The 16647-nt window shown below is 36.5% G+C and overlaps 2 protein-coding genes across 6 annotated transcripts in view; one reads left to right on the top strand and one right to left on the bottom strand.

The window, feature by feature from the left end:
* Nucleotides 1-16647, bottom strand: part of LOC129767870 (protein furry) — a 248238-nt gene that overhangs the window by 117614 nt on the left and 113977 nt on the right. The gene's annotated exons all lie outside the window — the stretch shown is intronic.
* On the top strand, nucleotides 8084-15921 carry LOC129767874 (antigen 5 like allergen Cul n 1-like). Its single transcript, XM_055769124.1, has 3 exons — nucleotides 8084-8555; nucleotides 8793-9037; nucleotides 15274-15921. Exons 1-3 carry the CDS (start codon nucleotides 8238-8240, stop codon nucleotides 15539-15541), a joined length of 831 nt encoding a protein of 276 aa, XP_055625099.1. The 5' UTR covers nucleotides 8084-8237; the 3' UTR covers nucleotides 15542-15921.

The raw sequence follows: 16647 nt of genomic DNA, 5'->3' as shown, positions 1-16647 counted from the left end.
AAATAATATTCCATAGTTAAGGCAGTATTCTAGTCTAGAGAATTGAAAAAATCAAAAAAATGTTCCTTGATTTTTCTGTAGTTTAGGCATTCAAGAATATACCCTAGGAAGGACTTATCAAAAATACTATTATTTACCGAGAGTCATTTTAGTGATGCGGTATCTAACCTGATACGGCTATAACAATGAACTTCAAACTGGCGTACACGATATCCCAAGTTCTACTGAACCGATTCTTGTCGAATTTATATGGATACTATCTGCAGGCATCTCTCTATCGCATGAATCTCTAAAAAACTATATTTTTTAAATTTTAGTATTTTTAAAAAAATCGGGAAACGTAAGAAAAAACGATTAAATCGCTTTTTTTTCAAACGGCCGCCATTTTGTCAAAAAAAAATGTTTTTGAGGTGTCCGAGGTTCATACGACAGCGGCATCTTTACTGATTCAGAATCTGCTCGATAATTTTGTTTGAGATAACCAGAAGGGCTGGAATCGTGTACGCCGTGGCACAACTTTTTTTTTTGAGCCCTCTCACTTCATCAGGTCTTAACTATTCTAGTTATGAATATTTTTTCTCCGTTCAATTTTTGTTTTATTGTTAACAGATAGATGAACAAATAATGATATAATGGACAGTAAAAATATTCTTCGTTTTATGTTTATGTAGCTCGTATAAACGTCCGAAATTTGTGTCTCTACACTAGAATTCCCATTAATCAAAGTGTAAAGCAATAATTGTTGAATAATAATAGTGAACAGTATTTTTATAATTTCTTCAAAAAAAATCCCAGACAACTCAATATTTCGACGATGTAGCATGTTCTTTGAAGATAACTTTGTTCTACCGTGAACCTTTCCTCAAGAGTGAATCGAAGCGTTTCGTACCGTCAAAATATGATGATAAGTATATGTCAAAATTTCGAGCACATAAAAGATGTCAGTGTGATATATAATTTTAAAAAACAGAATGTCGACCCTTCATAGATCAATTCCTTTCGCCAGAGTATATCATTACACTAAAATACACTACTCGAGAAAAATATTAATTTGATTACCTCAAACATTTCCGAAAATTTTACTAAATACTCCATTCAAATTCCACTTCAGTATCCACCTCTACCTCTCGTTTCTTGAAAATGTAACTATGGATACCATTCCAATAATTGATGGAACATGGTGCTGTAATATTGTTCTACGGTGGGTCAAACATTTCAGTGCTTCCGTTTGGACATAACCACGGCTGAAAAGCACAGGATTTAAAACGTCACTTGGGGAATTGAACAACACAACTAAAATAGCAGAAACACATTTCCCCGCTCCTGACAAGACACTTAGGTAATTTAGTGTTGGTTTTTCCTATTTCAACGTTAGTATTTGTCCCTTGGAATTTTATGTTTTCCTACATTTGTGGTAAAATAAATCAGCATTTTAACGCGAATGAAAGACACTCACACTGCGTTTCTCTGGTTTACCCAAATAGAGTTGAGTGCATGAAATATTGAGGCTATCAACATTCTGAGCTCTATACTTTTGTCGAATCAGGGGTGACATTGCGCATTTGGAAACGAGTAACTCATTTCGAGATAATTCAAACTCGAATCGAATTGATTTCAGTATTATGTATCTTTTTCGAGATATTATTTTCAGTGTACTAGATTTCGAGCAAAATTGTCTCGAAGAGAAATGTCAAATTTTGGGTTTGAAAACAAAGCAAACTTCACGGCTATTGCAAATATCAATGCCGGAAAACAAATTTAATTTTATATTGTATTAGAACTGTGATTGAAAAGAAAAGATCGCGAAATGTTTTTCGACGATAGCGATAGTGAAGGAGAGAGTACGCTTATTCCACAGAGGTGGGAGTTGAGGAATAAAAGTGACTCACTTTCGCTAAGTGAAAATGAGTGAGTTTGTCTTATATATGTTTTCTAAATAAATAGAGTTCCGATTAAGCTGCGATTGCAGACAGACGCGTTTGTGCTCTGTGCTAATCCTCACAGTTTTTATGGTTTTCTGGTTTAAAACCAAGTGCTTCGGTTTTACGAGAAAGTGATACGAAATAAAGAACGGATTCATTGGAGTTTTGACGTAGGATTACGTTTTTCGGGAACATATTGGGGTACAAATTGAAAATCGAAAATCGAGCACATTGTGAAAATTGTCCAATTTCAAACGCTTATTGCTCAGTCATTTCATGATGGATTGATGAAATTTTTGCGTCAATCGATTACGGCACTCCATAACAATTTTTCAAATTGAATAGAATAATATATGTCATGAAATTAACTATCGAAAAATTGAAAAATCTCAACCCCTATTCTAATGAAAATATCCACTTCTAATTGATCGAGTTTGACGACACATGCAGCGGTTTCCTAACAGAAACGTCAAAACCAAGCTGCCTGGGGGAAATCGACATTGCAAATACATGAAAGTAGGGGGAGCTTTTCCTCCCACCGAAATGTGTTCCCTAACAGAGACATCAAAACCAAGCTGCCTGGGGGAAATCGGCATTGCAAATGTATGCAAGTCAGGGGCATTTTTGTATGCAAGTAAGGTGAGTGATAAGATTAATTCTAGCAAATAAAATTTAAATGTTCGTGAAATTTCATATCAAAGACCGATAGTGTATTGTGAAAAATTCAGCATAAGTGTAATTGTAAAACTGTATATGGTAGCAGTTGTGTTAAAAATGACTTCATATATTTACAGTGTTTGGATTTCGATCAAAATCAAATGATACACAATGTGTCATGCAAGTAAACTCTCACGAACATATAACCAAATATGAGAGGATCATTCAGATACTTGTATGAATGTCAGCAATCACTTTTGTAACATTTAGTGATTAAACTAAGAGAGGAACGAAGACTGTTGTTTGCATATACGAGTTGTATCAAACATGGCACACTATTTTCGAAGCCTGCATACAAGTTTGAACCGCATATATCGTCTCATTTTACTATAGCGAAACCCACTGCACAGACAAGTGTAAAGCAATAAATGATACAAGAAAAATTACGTCATCATTACGTCACCATTTGCGGAGAGCAGCGAATGGGAAAAGAGATAAAACGCGAGAGTTTTTGCTTCTCACTGGAGCGGTGTTGCTAGTAAAACTATGCGGTCTATATGAATATACACATTTCAAGAGATAGCGGCGTTAAAAATGGAAAATATAATCTGACTACCCTTCCCTTAGCCTCTATCGAGCTAAATAATCATATAGTTTGCACTCTCTGAGACTTAAAAATCAGGATCTGCTACATTAGCTGAATATGAATCTTTCGCTTTGCGTTGTCCGTATGATCCTGCTGTTTCATGATGCATGGAGAGGTCGGTATGCATATGTTAGAGGCAAAGAAGAAAATAAGTTTTCTGCACTTAAGGGTATATGACAGCTTTGCTTGCATGCTGGTGTGCAATGAAGTGCGAGCCGATGCAGAGTTGTCTCGTTCTCTTTTGTGTCGTGATTTGCAGCACATAACAATAATAGAATACCGCTGGGGGAAATGTTTCCTGAAAGATCATATTTGAACGAACGAAAGCGATTTTTTCAATGAGTGGATCATTTGGCAAACACTGTATATTTATTATCCCTTTTATTTATTTTAGGCTCATTAGCTTTAGCTGTAACAGAGCCGAATTTCAATCGTGTACATGTCACATGTTTATCATATCTATAATTAGCACATTACACAGTTGCCATGTTTTCGGCGTTAGAGTATTCCCTTCTATACCATTGCATATGGTACACATTTACACAGTTGCCATATAGTCGTAAGAGTTTTCGTTCTGTTCTTCCATTATCCAGTTAGACCGGACAGCGGAGACAGTTGATTGATCATTGTTGAGTTATTTATAGAACAGCAGCCCGATGTGTCTTGCAGAGCAGAGCAGTTGTATGGATGAATCGATCTTAATTCGACCGTGGATCGATCTCCATCACTGATGAATGTTGTGTGGACGTAGTTATTCTGTAACAACACAAAGATGGTCAATGAGGGCCCTGAGTTTTGAACTCACGATCGATCGCTTACTAAGCGAACGCGCAACCAATGTGGCTACGGAGACCCCCCGACTTCATATATGAAACGATTTATTTCAATTTTGTTTTGTCTGGTTTGTTTTGTTCATTTTCACCCAAGGAATGTTCATGCGGCGAGAAAAAATTACAAAAGTGAAGAAATATTCGAGAAAGTGATATGCTCTAAATATAGTATTAGGTGTTGTTAGTTCAATTAAAATTCGCATTGGGTTGAATAAACGCTCAGAAAGTAAAAATTATAAAACAAAATTACCTTTTCCATTTCAAATATGTTTTCTCTATATTAAAGTAACACGTTTTTACTGATGAGAAAAATTGATAATTAAGTTCGGTATTGGTAATTATCTTATATTTCAACAAACAATACCCAACTACCAAACAAAATTGCCCTTCTCAGGGCCACCAAACCATTATCAGAGAGTTTAACGATGTAATCCTTCAAACATGTCCCAAATCAACAGATAGCCTAACGGAATCCTACGTCAACTATGCGGTCGTGTCTCGGACACAACCCTCCTGTGACTTTTTTGAAACTTTTTAGACAATTAAAGAAAGCAATTGATAAATGCAACTGCTGAAAACTTTTTTGTTTTTGCATGACGATTGCGTAACATGGAGAGACATTTTTTGGTACAGTCCGTCTTGCTTGGCAATACACAACTTTTCTTCGCGTTTGTGTGTGCTTGCAAAACAGACAGTGAAGTGAGGGTGGAATGAAATCTACTGAAAGTAGAAGATGAAAGTTTATGAGTTAAATCTATATTAGGCATTTTCGCCTCATGTGAACCCATACCGCTTTCCGGTTGACTCGGTCATTTTCATGTTCCATCATGTTTATTTTTCTTCCACCGCGTGATGCAAGCTATAAGTGTTAGTGTGTGCGTGAGTCGTTCATAATCAAAGCGGAATCGTATGTTAATGACTTGGTGGCACCAAGATATATAATCCAATTTTATTCGAGTGATATTATCACGATGATCGGAGGCATAATAGCTGTACAAGCAGTTGAATTGTCAAGCAAATATATCCCACAGCTAAGTTTTCTCTATCTTTCTAATCAATTCTAATCAATTTTATCTTTTGTCATATATTTTATCCAAAAGTTTTGATTATCTGGTTATAATTCGTTGAAATTCCTTGTATATTCTGATGGGAATTGTGTAATTGTGTAGAAGAAAAACTCCAGCCCAGTGCATACTTAAGAATAACTCTCACTCATATTCCCACAGTCATCCAACCGTCGATTTGCTTAATTTGCTTTTGAGAACAAAGTTTTAAAAACACAAGAATCGTCACGTCGGAAAATGTTTTATGCATGTCCATTATTTTCCGACCTTGATAGAATAGAATTTTACTTATTTTTGTTGAAATCCTAGTCGTATCTTTTATGTCCTTGAGTAGCACAAAATTCAAAAATGTAAAAGTTTTCTTGGTAAATGGCTATTAATCGTAATAAAATATTCATCGCCATCATTTAAACAGAAATTCAACCATTGGCTTGCTTTTCTTGCGAGTTTTTCATTGTTTTATTTGAGATATTTGTGTAATTTTGTAGTATTGTGTACGGCTTACAAAATATTTTGTTGTAATCATTCGGTGAAAATTGAGAAAAAATTAAAATTGAATTACAGTAATTCATAGAAAAAAATTCATCTCATTTCGCCGAATAGTTGAGAGTTCACGTTTTTAGAATCACATCACTTACCGCAGTGAATCCTGATTTTTCTTAACCATTTCCACTAACAACTATCCCTTCCATGATAAACGCTAGGGAACCACGCTATAGAGGCGACCCTTCTGGCCTTCGGGCGGCGAATATTATACTAACATTCCTTCCCTTCCACTGGTGAATGTAAGGACGTGGCCGGCGTCGTTATTGACTATTTAAAGCTCGAATCACCGAAATTGCACAACGAGAATGATTTGCTAGTCCCAAGCGTCATTCTGTGTATTCTTTGTGCAATTTGGTTGGTTCAGGTCAATCACGGAGAGCAACTACGAAGTGTACAGTCCACCCAAGCTCAAGCTCAAGCTATATGTTTCCTATATAAATGATAATAATTATTCGTTTGTTTCACGGTTTCGGCAGTATATAAAACTTAGTCGAGAAGCATTTAAAAAAAAATTTCGAATACAACCGTGTTCCAAACAACTTTCAGAAGCACTGCTACTCCTGCAGCTTTGAAATTAGCGGCCGTTTTGAATCTTTTGGGTTCTGGTCGTACCAAATTAGTGTAACTAAGGAGAAAACTTTTTACTTGACATGGCTCAACCAACAGTTTCATCAGTGTTCAGTGAAATGATGCCACTTCTGGAAAGAAGCTTATGGGAAAAATGGATCGAATTGGATACAACATCGCTTAATGAAACAAAGCAATATTTCTTCGACAAGTTCAAGATACCCGGTGTATTGATGCTACTCATATACCCATTCTAAGGGTGGGTTTAGACTAGTGATATATTAATGTGAAGAAATATGATGAGATTTATAGAAATCGCATCAACCGTTTACACTAGCGAGAACTTCTATAATGAATATATTCATATTTTCGATGAATTTATTCACCTGAAGTAGAACTGCATCCCAACTTTAGTGATTTCTCACCAGTGAGAAATTCACAAGCGTTTACATATGCTGAATTTATTCAAGTTATATATACCTCGAATAAGTGTATCATATTTATTCTCACCCGTTTACACCTATTTCCACGTGAATAAATCCATCTATAGCTATAGATCTCCCTAATGTAAACCCGCCATAAGGCCTAGGGAAAATGTACAAATGTACTGCAAATGTGTTGCTTATTATATTTCTTTGTGATTCCATAGTGCTGAAATAAAAGTATTGTATTTATACTCACATACTTGTACAAATAGAATTTCAAAACCAAAGGAAATTGAAATTTTCTTTGATGTGAGGTTCAATATTAAAATCAATGTTTTCCCATTTTCCCAATGCATTTTCCCATACGACGATCAACCATTTCTTGTCGAGACATTTGATCTCATTTCGAGTTAAAAAAGCTCGAACACAATGTTACATAATGTCAAACTTGCTCGAAACTCTACTACTGCCTTATTCATTTCGCTCGCTTCGAGATTCATAATGGCAAAAGCGGTCGAAACGAACAAAAATCATTCGTTTCGAAATGCGAAATGCCACCCCAGCTCTCATGATTCATTTCAACAGTCGAATTGATGTGACTTGTGTTGTTAATCTTGTCATAAATGAAAAAAAAAACAAAATACCCATATACCATGCATCTCCATTAGTCAGATGTAGCTGGGCCAAATTAATGGAAACGCATGGTATATGCGGTGCACCCGTGGCCGAGTGGTTAGCGTCTCACATTATCATGCCGGGTGTTCGGGTTCGATTCCCGTTCTGGCCGGGGGATTTTTCGTCAGAGAAATTTTCTTCGACATGCACTGTGGTCACGCGTATTCTCTAGAGCTTGCCCCTCGGGATACATTCAAGGCGTGTTATTTGGCTTGAGAAATCTCAACTAAGTTTTAATAAATGACGATAGTTAATGCATACGTTGAGACGGCAAAAATTCCACAGGGAACGTTAACGCCATTCAGGAGGAGCATGGTATATGTAATTACACGCACAGAAATCTCTAAATTCAAAAATGGATTAAAAGATGCGCAGTGATTTTTGAAAAACTTTTTGCAGCAGTGAAATTTTAGGAGCAAAACACGATACGAAAACAAACCCACAGCTGCCGCAAGTTGTTGCTCAACATTTACTAAACGAACAACGAAAACCAAAAATCGTGAGAGTCGTTTGTTGCTTGTTTTATTGGTCGATGTCGAGCGGATAGTCACGTTTACCAAGAATCTGGCAGTTGAGTGAACGTTCTCAATAATTTTTTTATTGTGCAATGTGAATATTTGTTTCCTTTCATCACGACAAACCTATAAAAATATAGTCAACCTTATGAGTGACAGCAGTATTTCATCTTTGCTGGAAGCTATAAAAGTTTGAACCTTAGCACATGCTCTTTTCAGTTTTGTGCTCCGCGTATCCAATTTTCACGAAGAACAGTAACCCGCAAATCCAACATCCCAGTTGTGGTTCCCCAGCGACTCAGCACAGGAAATTTGTGCTCAACGATAAAGTGCACAAAGTGGATTAATGGTTCCATTTTCCGTTTCGAATGCTTTCCCGCAGTAAATTCAATGGCTCCCAAAGCATCCATTGTTGGGCTGATGATAGTTCTGCTCGTCAATTCCGGATGCCGCGCGACTAATCACGCTCGAGACTATTGTCAAAAAGACGTCTGTCCCGGTGGAAAACCCAACATTGGCTGCCATTGCGGGCCCAAAACCAAAGCAGCTTCTGCCTACGGATCCCAGTGTTCCGGAAAGCACGCGCATAAAATTGTCGTCGATAGTAAACTGAAGAATTTGATTCTACGTGAGCACAATATGCGACGAAATTTGATAGCATGCGGGTCTGTTGCGCCCTACCCAGCCGCAGCGAAAATGACTGAAGTGGTATTGTCTCTCTTCGCATCAAAAGCTTGATGATTTCGTGAGCAGTGTTGCTGTGTTAAAATTCAAAAATTTACTTGAACAAATCAATGTGGCTATCGGCAGCCGGCAGCACTGCATCATGGAAAGAAAGAAAGAAAGTGCTCCATTTGCATTGATACTGTATCTTATTTTCCATCGTTCCACCTGATCCACCAACGATTTATCACATCCCATGACGCCACCTCCCCTCCCATCCAGACATGGGACGATGAGCTGGAGTATCTGGCCTGGTGTAATACGAGAAGCTGTGTTTACGACCACGACCAGTGTCGCAGTACGATTGACTTCCCATTCGCTGGGCAGAACATTGCAGCGAGGACTGTTTGCCAGGCGAAGCCAATAAAGCCGGAAGAACTCATCACGAGTAGTATAGACATTTGGTTCATGGAGCACCAAAATGCCACCCCTGCGATGATTGACAAATTTCCTGGTAAGCACACAGGGTAAGTTAGATTGATGTTTGAAATTTCGGCAATTCTCTGCCGAATGAGTAACCAACTCAACTCGACCCTCTTCGACCCTCTTCATCATGAATTAAATTTTGCACACATCTTCGAGTGGATGAGATAAAGCTTTTCCACGCACCAATTAGCCATATCATCTCAAAACAAAGTTTCTACAATATCGTATCTGATTTTTATGTTTTTATGTATTCGAAAAATAACGGGAAGTTTTTAATCGAGTGGAACGGGAAAGTTGCAGAAAATCGTTGCAGAAAATCGAACTGACATTCGTATGGTGTTTGAAAGGCTGAACAGAGTAAAATTGTGTGTTTATTTGTCTCATTTTTCAAAATGTCGGGTATACGTTGCTGGGTTTTATGGTTATTGTAAGACCATTATTTCAGCCTTACTTCTTGGCATAATCGATTGCTCGAACATTTCCCCAAACATCTGTCATCATCCTATGAACTAGCTGTTTTATGTCAATCGGCCTTAGCTCCGAGATCGAATCCCACATCTTGGTAACAGCAATTAACCATATTGTCGTTGTATCGGTATCTGGTCGAGTTTAAGTAGTGACAAATCGAGTCAGAAAAGGCAATCAACATTATGCCGCTGCACAAAAGGCAGCAACCTCTTCTAAAGGCACTCCTTTTAATAAATATCCTGGTTGTCCAAAAGGAACGAACGCGTCACTTTTCATTCTTAAAAATTGCTTACCAAGTGAAATTTTTTTTGGGAATTTCGACTGTTTTTTTTAATTTTCCAAGGTACTCTGCTGATTGGACGAAGCATATGCCTTGAAGAACGTTTCATCAACCATTACGACGCAATCGTATCTCGTCAGCAAAGTCTCGTAGAGCTCCTATAAGCGTTTCTTTCTATCCTGATTTTTTACGTGTTGCGATCTGGTACAACTTGTGCCGTGAAAATTCTCAAAATCTGTTCTCATCTTTGCTTCCAGGACATGGCATAACAAAACTTCAGTCACGTTCTGTTTGGTTCTGGTTCTGTTTGAAAAGAGTTACGACTTTCGAATGAGTTTCGGATCAGCTGCCTTTGCTATTATGCCAATTCCGAGTTTCCCGTCAACTGTATAATAGCAGATTTTTGTTGTTCACGTTTTTCGTGTTCAGCATTTGAAAATAATTTGATTGTTTTTTTGCATGAAATTGAAAGCTCTTTGTGCAGTATAGCCAAAAATATCCGCCTTAAGTGCCATTCTTAAAGTAATTCGACCTCTCATAAAACCTCCTGAATCTTGGACAGTTGATTATCGTAAGCTTCTCTTGAGAAAAATATTTTTCCAGGAAAATTATTCGTTATAGACAGGAACATTTGAAAGTCACTTCGTGCCGGATCCGAGCCTTAAGATGGAATCATAAGAATCTCCCATCCAAGCTCCCGGACCTTCCCGGTGAGTCAATATCGATATCCATGCCCTGGCGTTATACTAATAACATACAATTGTTCTTCCATTGGCTATAGCTGACCGTCTTCGAACGATTATCTCCTTCAGACGGTACAAGTGTTGAAAGCATTGGTTCAAATTAAATGTTCACAAGGAGAGCAACAAGCAGAAAGTAGATGACACCTTAATAATCCCACCAAGCACATGGCAAAAGCTATTTGGTCATCGATCCTGGCTTGGCAATTTTTTTCGCTGTTTATCACATTTTGACTCCGACCGTTCCCACTTTGCGTCAATTTATTTCGCACCAGGACACATTTTGTATTTTACACTAAAATCACCATTCCAAACCAAATCTATTCGATGTATGGTGCAAAGCCACCATAAACTTCCACAAGCATTCGATACGCTTTTCTTCCAATAGAAACAGAAAATCAAAATTCCCGCAAATGGTACTTATTTGCAACGAAACTCGATGTTTTCAACGCAGGCAAAATTGAACTTATTGTGCAAAACTTAAAGACTTGTAAACTTTATATGATTGACATATGTTGACACGATCCAGCAAAAAGTCAACTGTCGCCATTGACTATTTATAGAACCTTGAGCTATCTTGTGGAAACGGAAGGAATTAAGTTGCACACCCAATTATGATAAGAAACAAATTGATTTTTATAATTTGTTTACCGGGAGAAAGCTTGTGTGAATTTAGGAGTGTTTTCTCTGGTTGGTGACTTCCCTTATCAGTCATTCAATGTTCACAAAATCGTGTATTGTTTCCGGGTTAACATTGGCGTCAAAGTACAACACATAGGAGGAAGGTATTTTCTAGCAGTGAGAGTTGTGTTCTTCGATTGAAAACTGAGGGTGAAAAATCGTTCCACTGCGATTGCTATAATCGCCGCCACCACACCACAATCGATGTCGAATTTGCTGTTGTCGTTCTGCGAAAAGTACAGCATAATATAATTTATGGGTTACTACCTGACCCGGACAACTTCGTTCCGCCCAAAATTTATTTGATTGATCTTCTAATCTACCCTTTAAAATTATTTTTTAGTATAAAATTTCAGTACTTCTACCAAAACTCGACATTATAATATTAGATTATTTTCAGACACAATTCTCGTGCAAAATTTTTCATCCACTTGCAAATAAAATATTTCTCCGTTGCAGGGAATAAATGAAAATATGATAGAATGAATACGGCCCTAAATTGGACAATTCCTTTCTGGAGTTTTGCTCTTATCAACACATTCGGCGATCCATTTTTATTTATATAGATAGAAGACGATATAGGAGTGCGTTTTATCACATTAAAATCCATTTCCACTTTCGAACGAAGATCAATTTCGTTAACGCAAACATCAAATGAACTAACAACGCTTGTCAATATGTAATTGTAGAAAACATGCGAATTGATTTTTTTCGAATTTTCCCAGAAGAAAATTTCAGAGTTTTCCCAAATTTTTCAATTGCCATGTCTGGTTGGAATATGTTTGGTTGTAATATGTGCATTATTTTTATGGGACCCCCTCTCCTATCCAGAGGAGGAAACAGTTTTCGTACCCAAAAACCTTCAAAACTCAAATTTGGCTCCATTTGCTTGATTAGTTCTAGAGTTATGCAGAAGTTTGTGTTTCATTTGTATGGGAGCCCCCCTTTAGAGAGGGGGGAAGAGTGTCGAACTACCATAGACACATTTATTGTACCCTAAAACCTCCATATGCCTAATTTGGTTTCATTTGCTTGATTAATTCTCGAGTAATGCAGAAATTTGTGTTTCATTTGTATGGCTGCCCCCCTTAGAGAGAGGGGTGAAGTATCTAACCACCATAGAAACATTTATTGTCCCCTAAAACTTCCATATGCCTAATTTGGTTTCATTTGCTTGATTAATTCTCGAGTAATGCAGAAATTTGTGTTTCATTTGTATGGCAGCCCCTCTTTAGAGAGGTGGGTGGAGTGTCTAACCACCATAGAAACATTTATTGTACCCTAAAACCTCCATATGTCTAATTTGGTTTCATTTGCTTGATCAATTCTCGAGTAATTCAGAAATTTGTGTTTAATTTGTATGGCAGCTGTCCATAATTGTTACTATCGGGATCTTAACAACTCGACGCATGCTACAAAGTCGAAAAATGTCTAGAACTATTCTCTCTGATGCTTCCTCAAGCTTCATTCAACGGCATTAAAATTGGAAACAGATTCTCACATACTTTGATGGATGTACGCCAATTGGTTATGGAAACACCGATTGAGATTTACTGTTTCCTCAACAAACTGGAGTTGGCAGCACCATCTCAGATAGTAGTGAAACGTTGTGGGTGTAAAGACATGGGCCATTTAAGCAACTTTGCATACTTGAAATATTCGAAAAACAATTAGACTACTTTTTGGAAAAAGCCAATTTTTTTTCTTAATTTTTACAAAAAATTATAACTTAAAAACTATGATACCTACAAAATTCTTGTCAAGGGATGGAATGTTGGAATTTGTTTAAATTTTCACTAAAAAATCACCAAAAAATTTTGGAAAAAAATTTTGCTGACAAAAAAGTTATTTTTAAAATTAAAATTCATTTTTCTCAAAAACTTATTTTTTTTTAAATCTCAAAAATATATATATATATATGAATAGCCCTTACAATTTCCAACAAGTCGTCCATGCATCGGAAGATGGGCACTTTTACAGAGAAAAAGTTTTTCGAACAACAACTTTTTCATTATTTTTTTTATTTCATATATGTAATTTTTGTATGAAGACTCCTGAAAAAATATTTTGCTCGTAACATTTTTGTGTGTAAATTCTCACGTTTGACATGCTCTTGACATGTTTCTGAATAGAGAAAAGTCAGCAGAGCAATTAAGATGCGATAATTTATACATAAAAATGTTACAAAGAAAAACATGAAAAAGTTGTTGTTCGAAAAAATTATCCATGTAAATGTGCCATCGTCCGATATATGGAAAACTTAAGGGCTATTTATATCTATTTCTTTCAGAAATTTGAAAACATATGTTTTTGAGAAAAATGAATTTTAATTTTCAAAATATTTTTTTTCAATTAAATTTTTTTCTAAAATTTGTTTTGATAATTTTTAATGAAAGCAAAAATAATTTCTTACATTCCATTATTTGACTAAAATTTTGTAGGTCTGAAATTTTTTTTGTAGGTTTTTTTAAAATTTTGAATTTTTTCAACATTTTTCGAAGAATCCTAATTTAAAAACTATAACGTTTACAAAAAGATGGTCAGAGAATGAAATGTAGGAAATTAATTAGGTTTTCATTAAAAATTATCACAGAATTTTTTTGAAAAAAATTTCATTAAAAAAAATATTTTGAAAATTAAAATTCGTTTTTCTCGAAAACATATGCTTTTAAAATTCTGAAAAGAATAGATATAAATAGCCTTTAGAATTTCCAACAAGTTCTCCATACATCGGACGATGGCCAATTATAATTTCCAACAAGTTTTCCATACTTCGGACGATGGACGAGTGCGAACAACAACGGCGAGCTGGCATGAAATTCGTCTTTTTTTATCCCAACAGTTTATTTTATTAAGCTCATTTAGCAATTCAGCTGTAACAGAGCCGAATTCATTCGTGTACATTTTTTATCTTAAGATAACTTTCGTTGTATATTACACTGTTACCGTAAGAGTATCGCTATCTATCGATAAACATTTGTTTTTATCTATAACACAGTAGCCGTTCTAGGCGTAAGAGAACACAAGTCGCCTTTTTCGGCGTAAGAATATTGCTATTGTTCGAATGTTGACAGTTGGGCTGTTCACAGCGGGGCTGTTGATATGAGGCTTCCTTTGTTGCGTTATTAATTATTGTTCAGTCGAAAGTACGATCATGGTTTGTTCACTATTTTGAATGCTCTAATTCAGCACACCTTTGTCAAAGTTTGTTTCAAAACATATAAATGAAATAGTCTTTTCCATGATTTACAGTAGTTTTATAGTATATTTTTAAGGATTCACATGTTTTGAAAGACGATAAAATACACTTTCTGTTGATGTCAATGCGCCCACAATTGAGCTAACTTTTAATCAATCACCAGATGATTATTTGGCACGTATTCAGACCTTTTCTGGATTATAACACTCACAAATATTGTAAACATCATGCATGCACACCATTTGTATCAGTTTTTCAGAGCTGAACCATTAAATTAACGCGTTTTGATGACATCAATTCTGATCATAAGTTGTCCAATTAATTCATGTTGTTTTGTCCACATGATTTCTATGGCAACCGCTTGGCGCGCTGCAGTTTGTTTATTGTGTCCTTCGCACATAACAGAAATAAAGTTTCTCTATGTTGAATGTGTTGAGGTGAACACTTTTAAAATTCCCAATTAAAGGCAATATTCTGAAGAAAGCCTAAATTAAGAATGGATCAATATGATGACAGTAAACTCAAGCAATGATAAATGCAATATATACTTGAAAATTCGAATTTTTTCATTAATTTTTTCTAAAGCCGGACAAACCATGATGATTTTTTGGACAAACTATGATCAGAGGTGGTCAAACCATGATCATAATTTCTCATTGAGGAAAACAGTGAAAAAACATAAAAATTTGAATAATATCAACTCTTATGGTAGTATTAGCAACTAAAGACTTGGGACTTTTCAACAAACCCAAACTCGTATCGATTATATGTTATTTTCATGAAGAAAAATCGATTTGGATTTACTAGTTGCATAAAAACACCCTAAATTGGACAAAACAAGATCATTAACCCTACTCATTACATTGCGATTAACATTAATGAGAGGCAACGTGTTTTTCTTCCTCCCAGGAACCCCATCGGCCACTTCACGGTACTCGTCAACGACAGAGTTCGTCGCATTGGTTGCAGCCTGATAGTCTATGAGACATCCCACAGCATATCAACGAAGCCCTGTCTGAGTCACTATATCGTGTGCAACTATTCCTATATCAACTTCATGGGGGAGAAAACCTACAACAAGAGTGACAAGTCAGCCGTCGATTGTAGCGTTCGCTCGTCGCAGTATTCCTGTTTATGTGGCAGCGCAGAGCCTCTGACGACGGAACAAGTTTGGTAAACAACCACAGACGGGGTCATATATCGGCTCTAAATATCCACACAACGTTCTGCTGGAAAATCTCAAAGCGAACCGAGCGGGATTTTCAATCACCTAAATTGAAATCCATCAATGAAAACACGACGCCTTTGGCAAATTTCTAATCCCGACACAACAAAGCAAACGCCTTAATGGTTGACACACAACACCGCTTGTTTTTATCGGTCCTTATCCAACATGTATATGTGTGTGTGTGAGCAAATCTGTTCTGCCTGCGGTGTTGTTCACTTCATCCCGTGCTGTTGTTCCAGAGGTGAAGCCATTCAATATACTTTCAATATGGTGATTGATGCGACATTTAATATCACAATTCGAAGAAAAAAATCGATCACCTCAATCTAGCTCCGGTTTTGTGTTCCCTCCCTCCCCTCCGAAACACCTATTGGCGGCGAGTAAAAATTGTTTTTGTTGTCCTTCACACTTGAACCTACTTACGCGCATCGTAACTTAAGCATCGTTAATAAATTTAACACATAAACACAACAGCGTAAACGAAAAAAATTTTCGGCTTTGTCACGCTATTTCATGGATCACAAAATCAATTTCGCTCCCGTTTTGATGACTTTTTTATCGTTGCATTGTTCTCAGCAATTTGACAAGAGCAGTTCTCCAGTGGAATAAAAATAGCGTAAATAAGTTTAATGTCATCAGGGCGTTTCAGCCAAACAAACGAAACATATATAAGTTTCTTCAGCAGAAATCATCCTGAAAAAAACAGAGCATTTCCAAGATTCCTCCACGAAAACGAACCTTACGATCACACCACACTCTCGCCAATTAACATTTTGAGTGGAAAACTTGCGTCGTCATTCATGAAAATATTTCTATTAAATTAAGTGAATTTATTAGGTAAATTTCCGAACAGCCATATCAAAATACGGAAGGAGGATGCTGTAAAAGTTGATGAAATAATTATGACTACTTTATTATCGCGAGAATTTGGTTAAGTGCGCCATTTAAATAGAACGATATCTCAGGGGAAAATTCTTCGTAGTCCAAAAGAGGCTGCCGGTGTCATCTCGACAAACAATGATTAATTATCATACTGCTCGTGGCATCAGATTAAA

This window comes from Toxorhynchites rutilus, chromosome 2, assembly GCF_029784135.1.
Source record: "Toxorhynchites rutilus septentrionalis strain SRP chromosome 2, ASM2978413v1, whole genome shotgun sequence".
Taxonomy (NCBI): domain Eukaryota; kingdom Metazoa; phylum Arthropoda; class Insecta; order Diptera; family Culicidae; genus Toxorhynchites; species Toxorhynchites rutilus.
The sequence above is the reverse complement of the archived record's forward strand: the minus strand, read 5'-3'. Positions and strand labels throughout refer to the sequence as shown.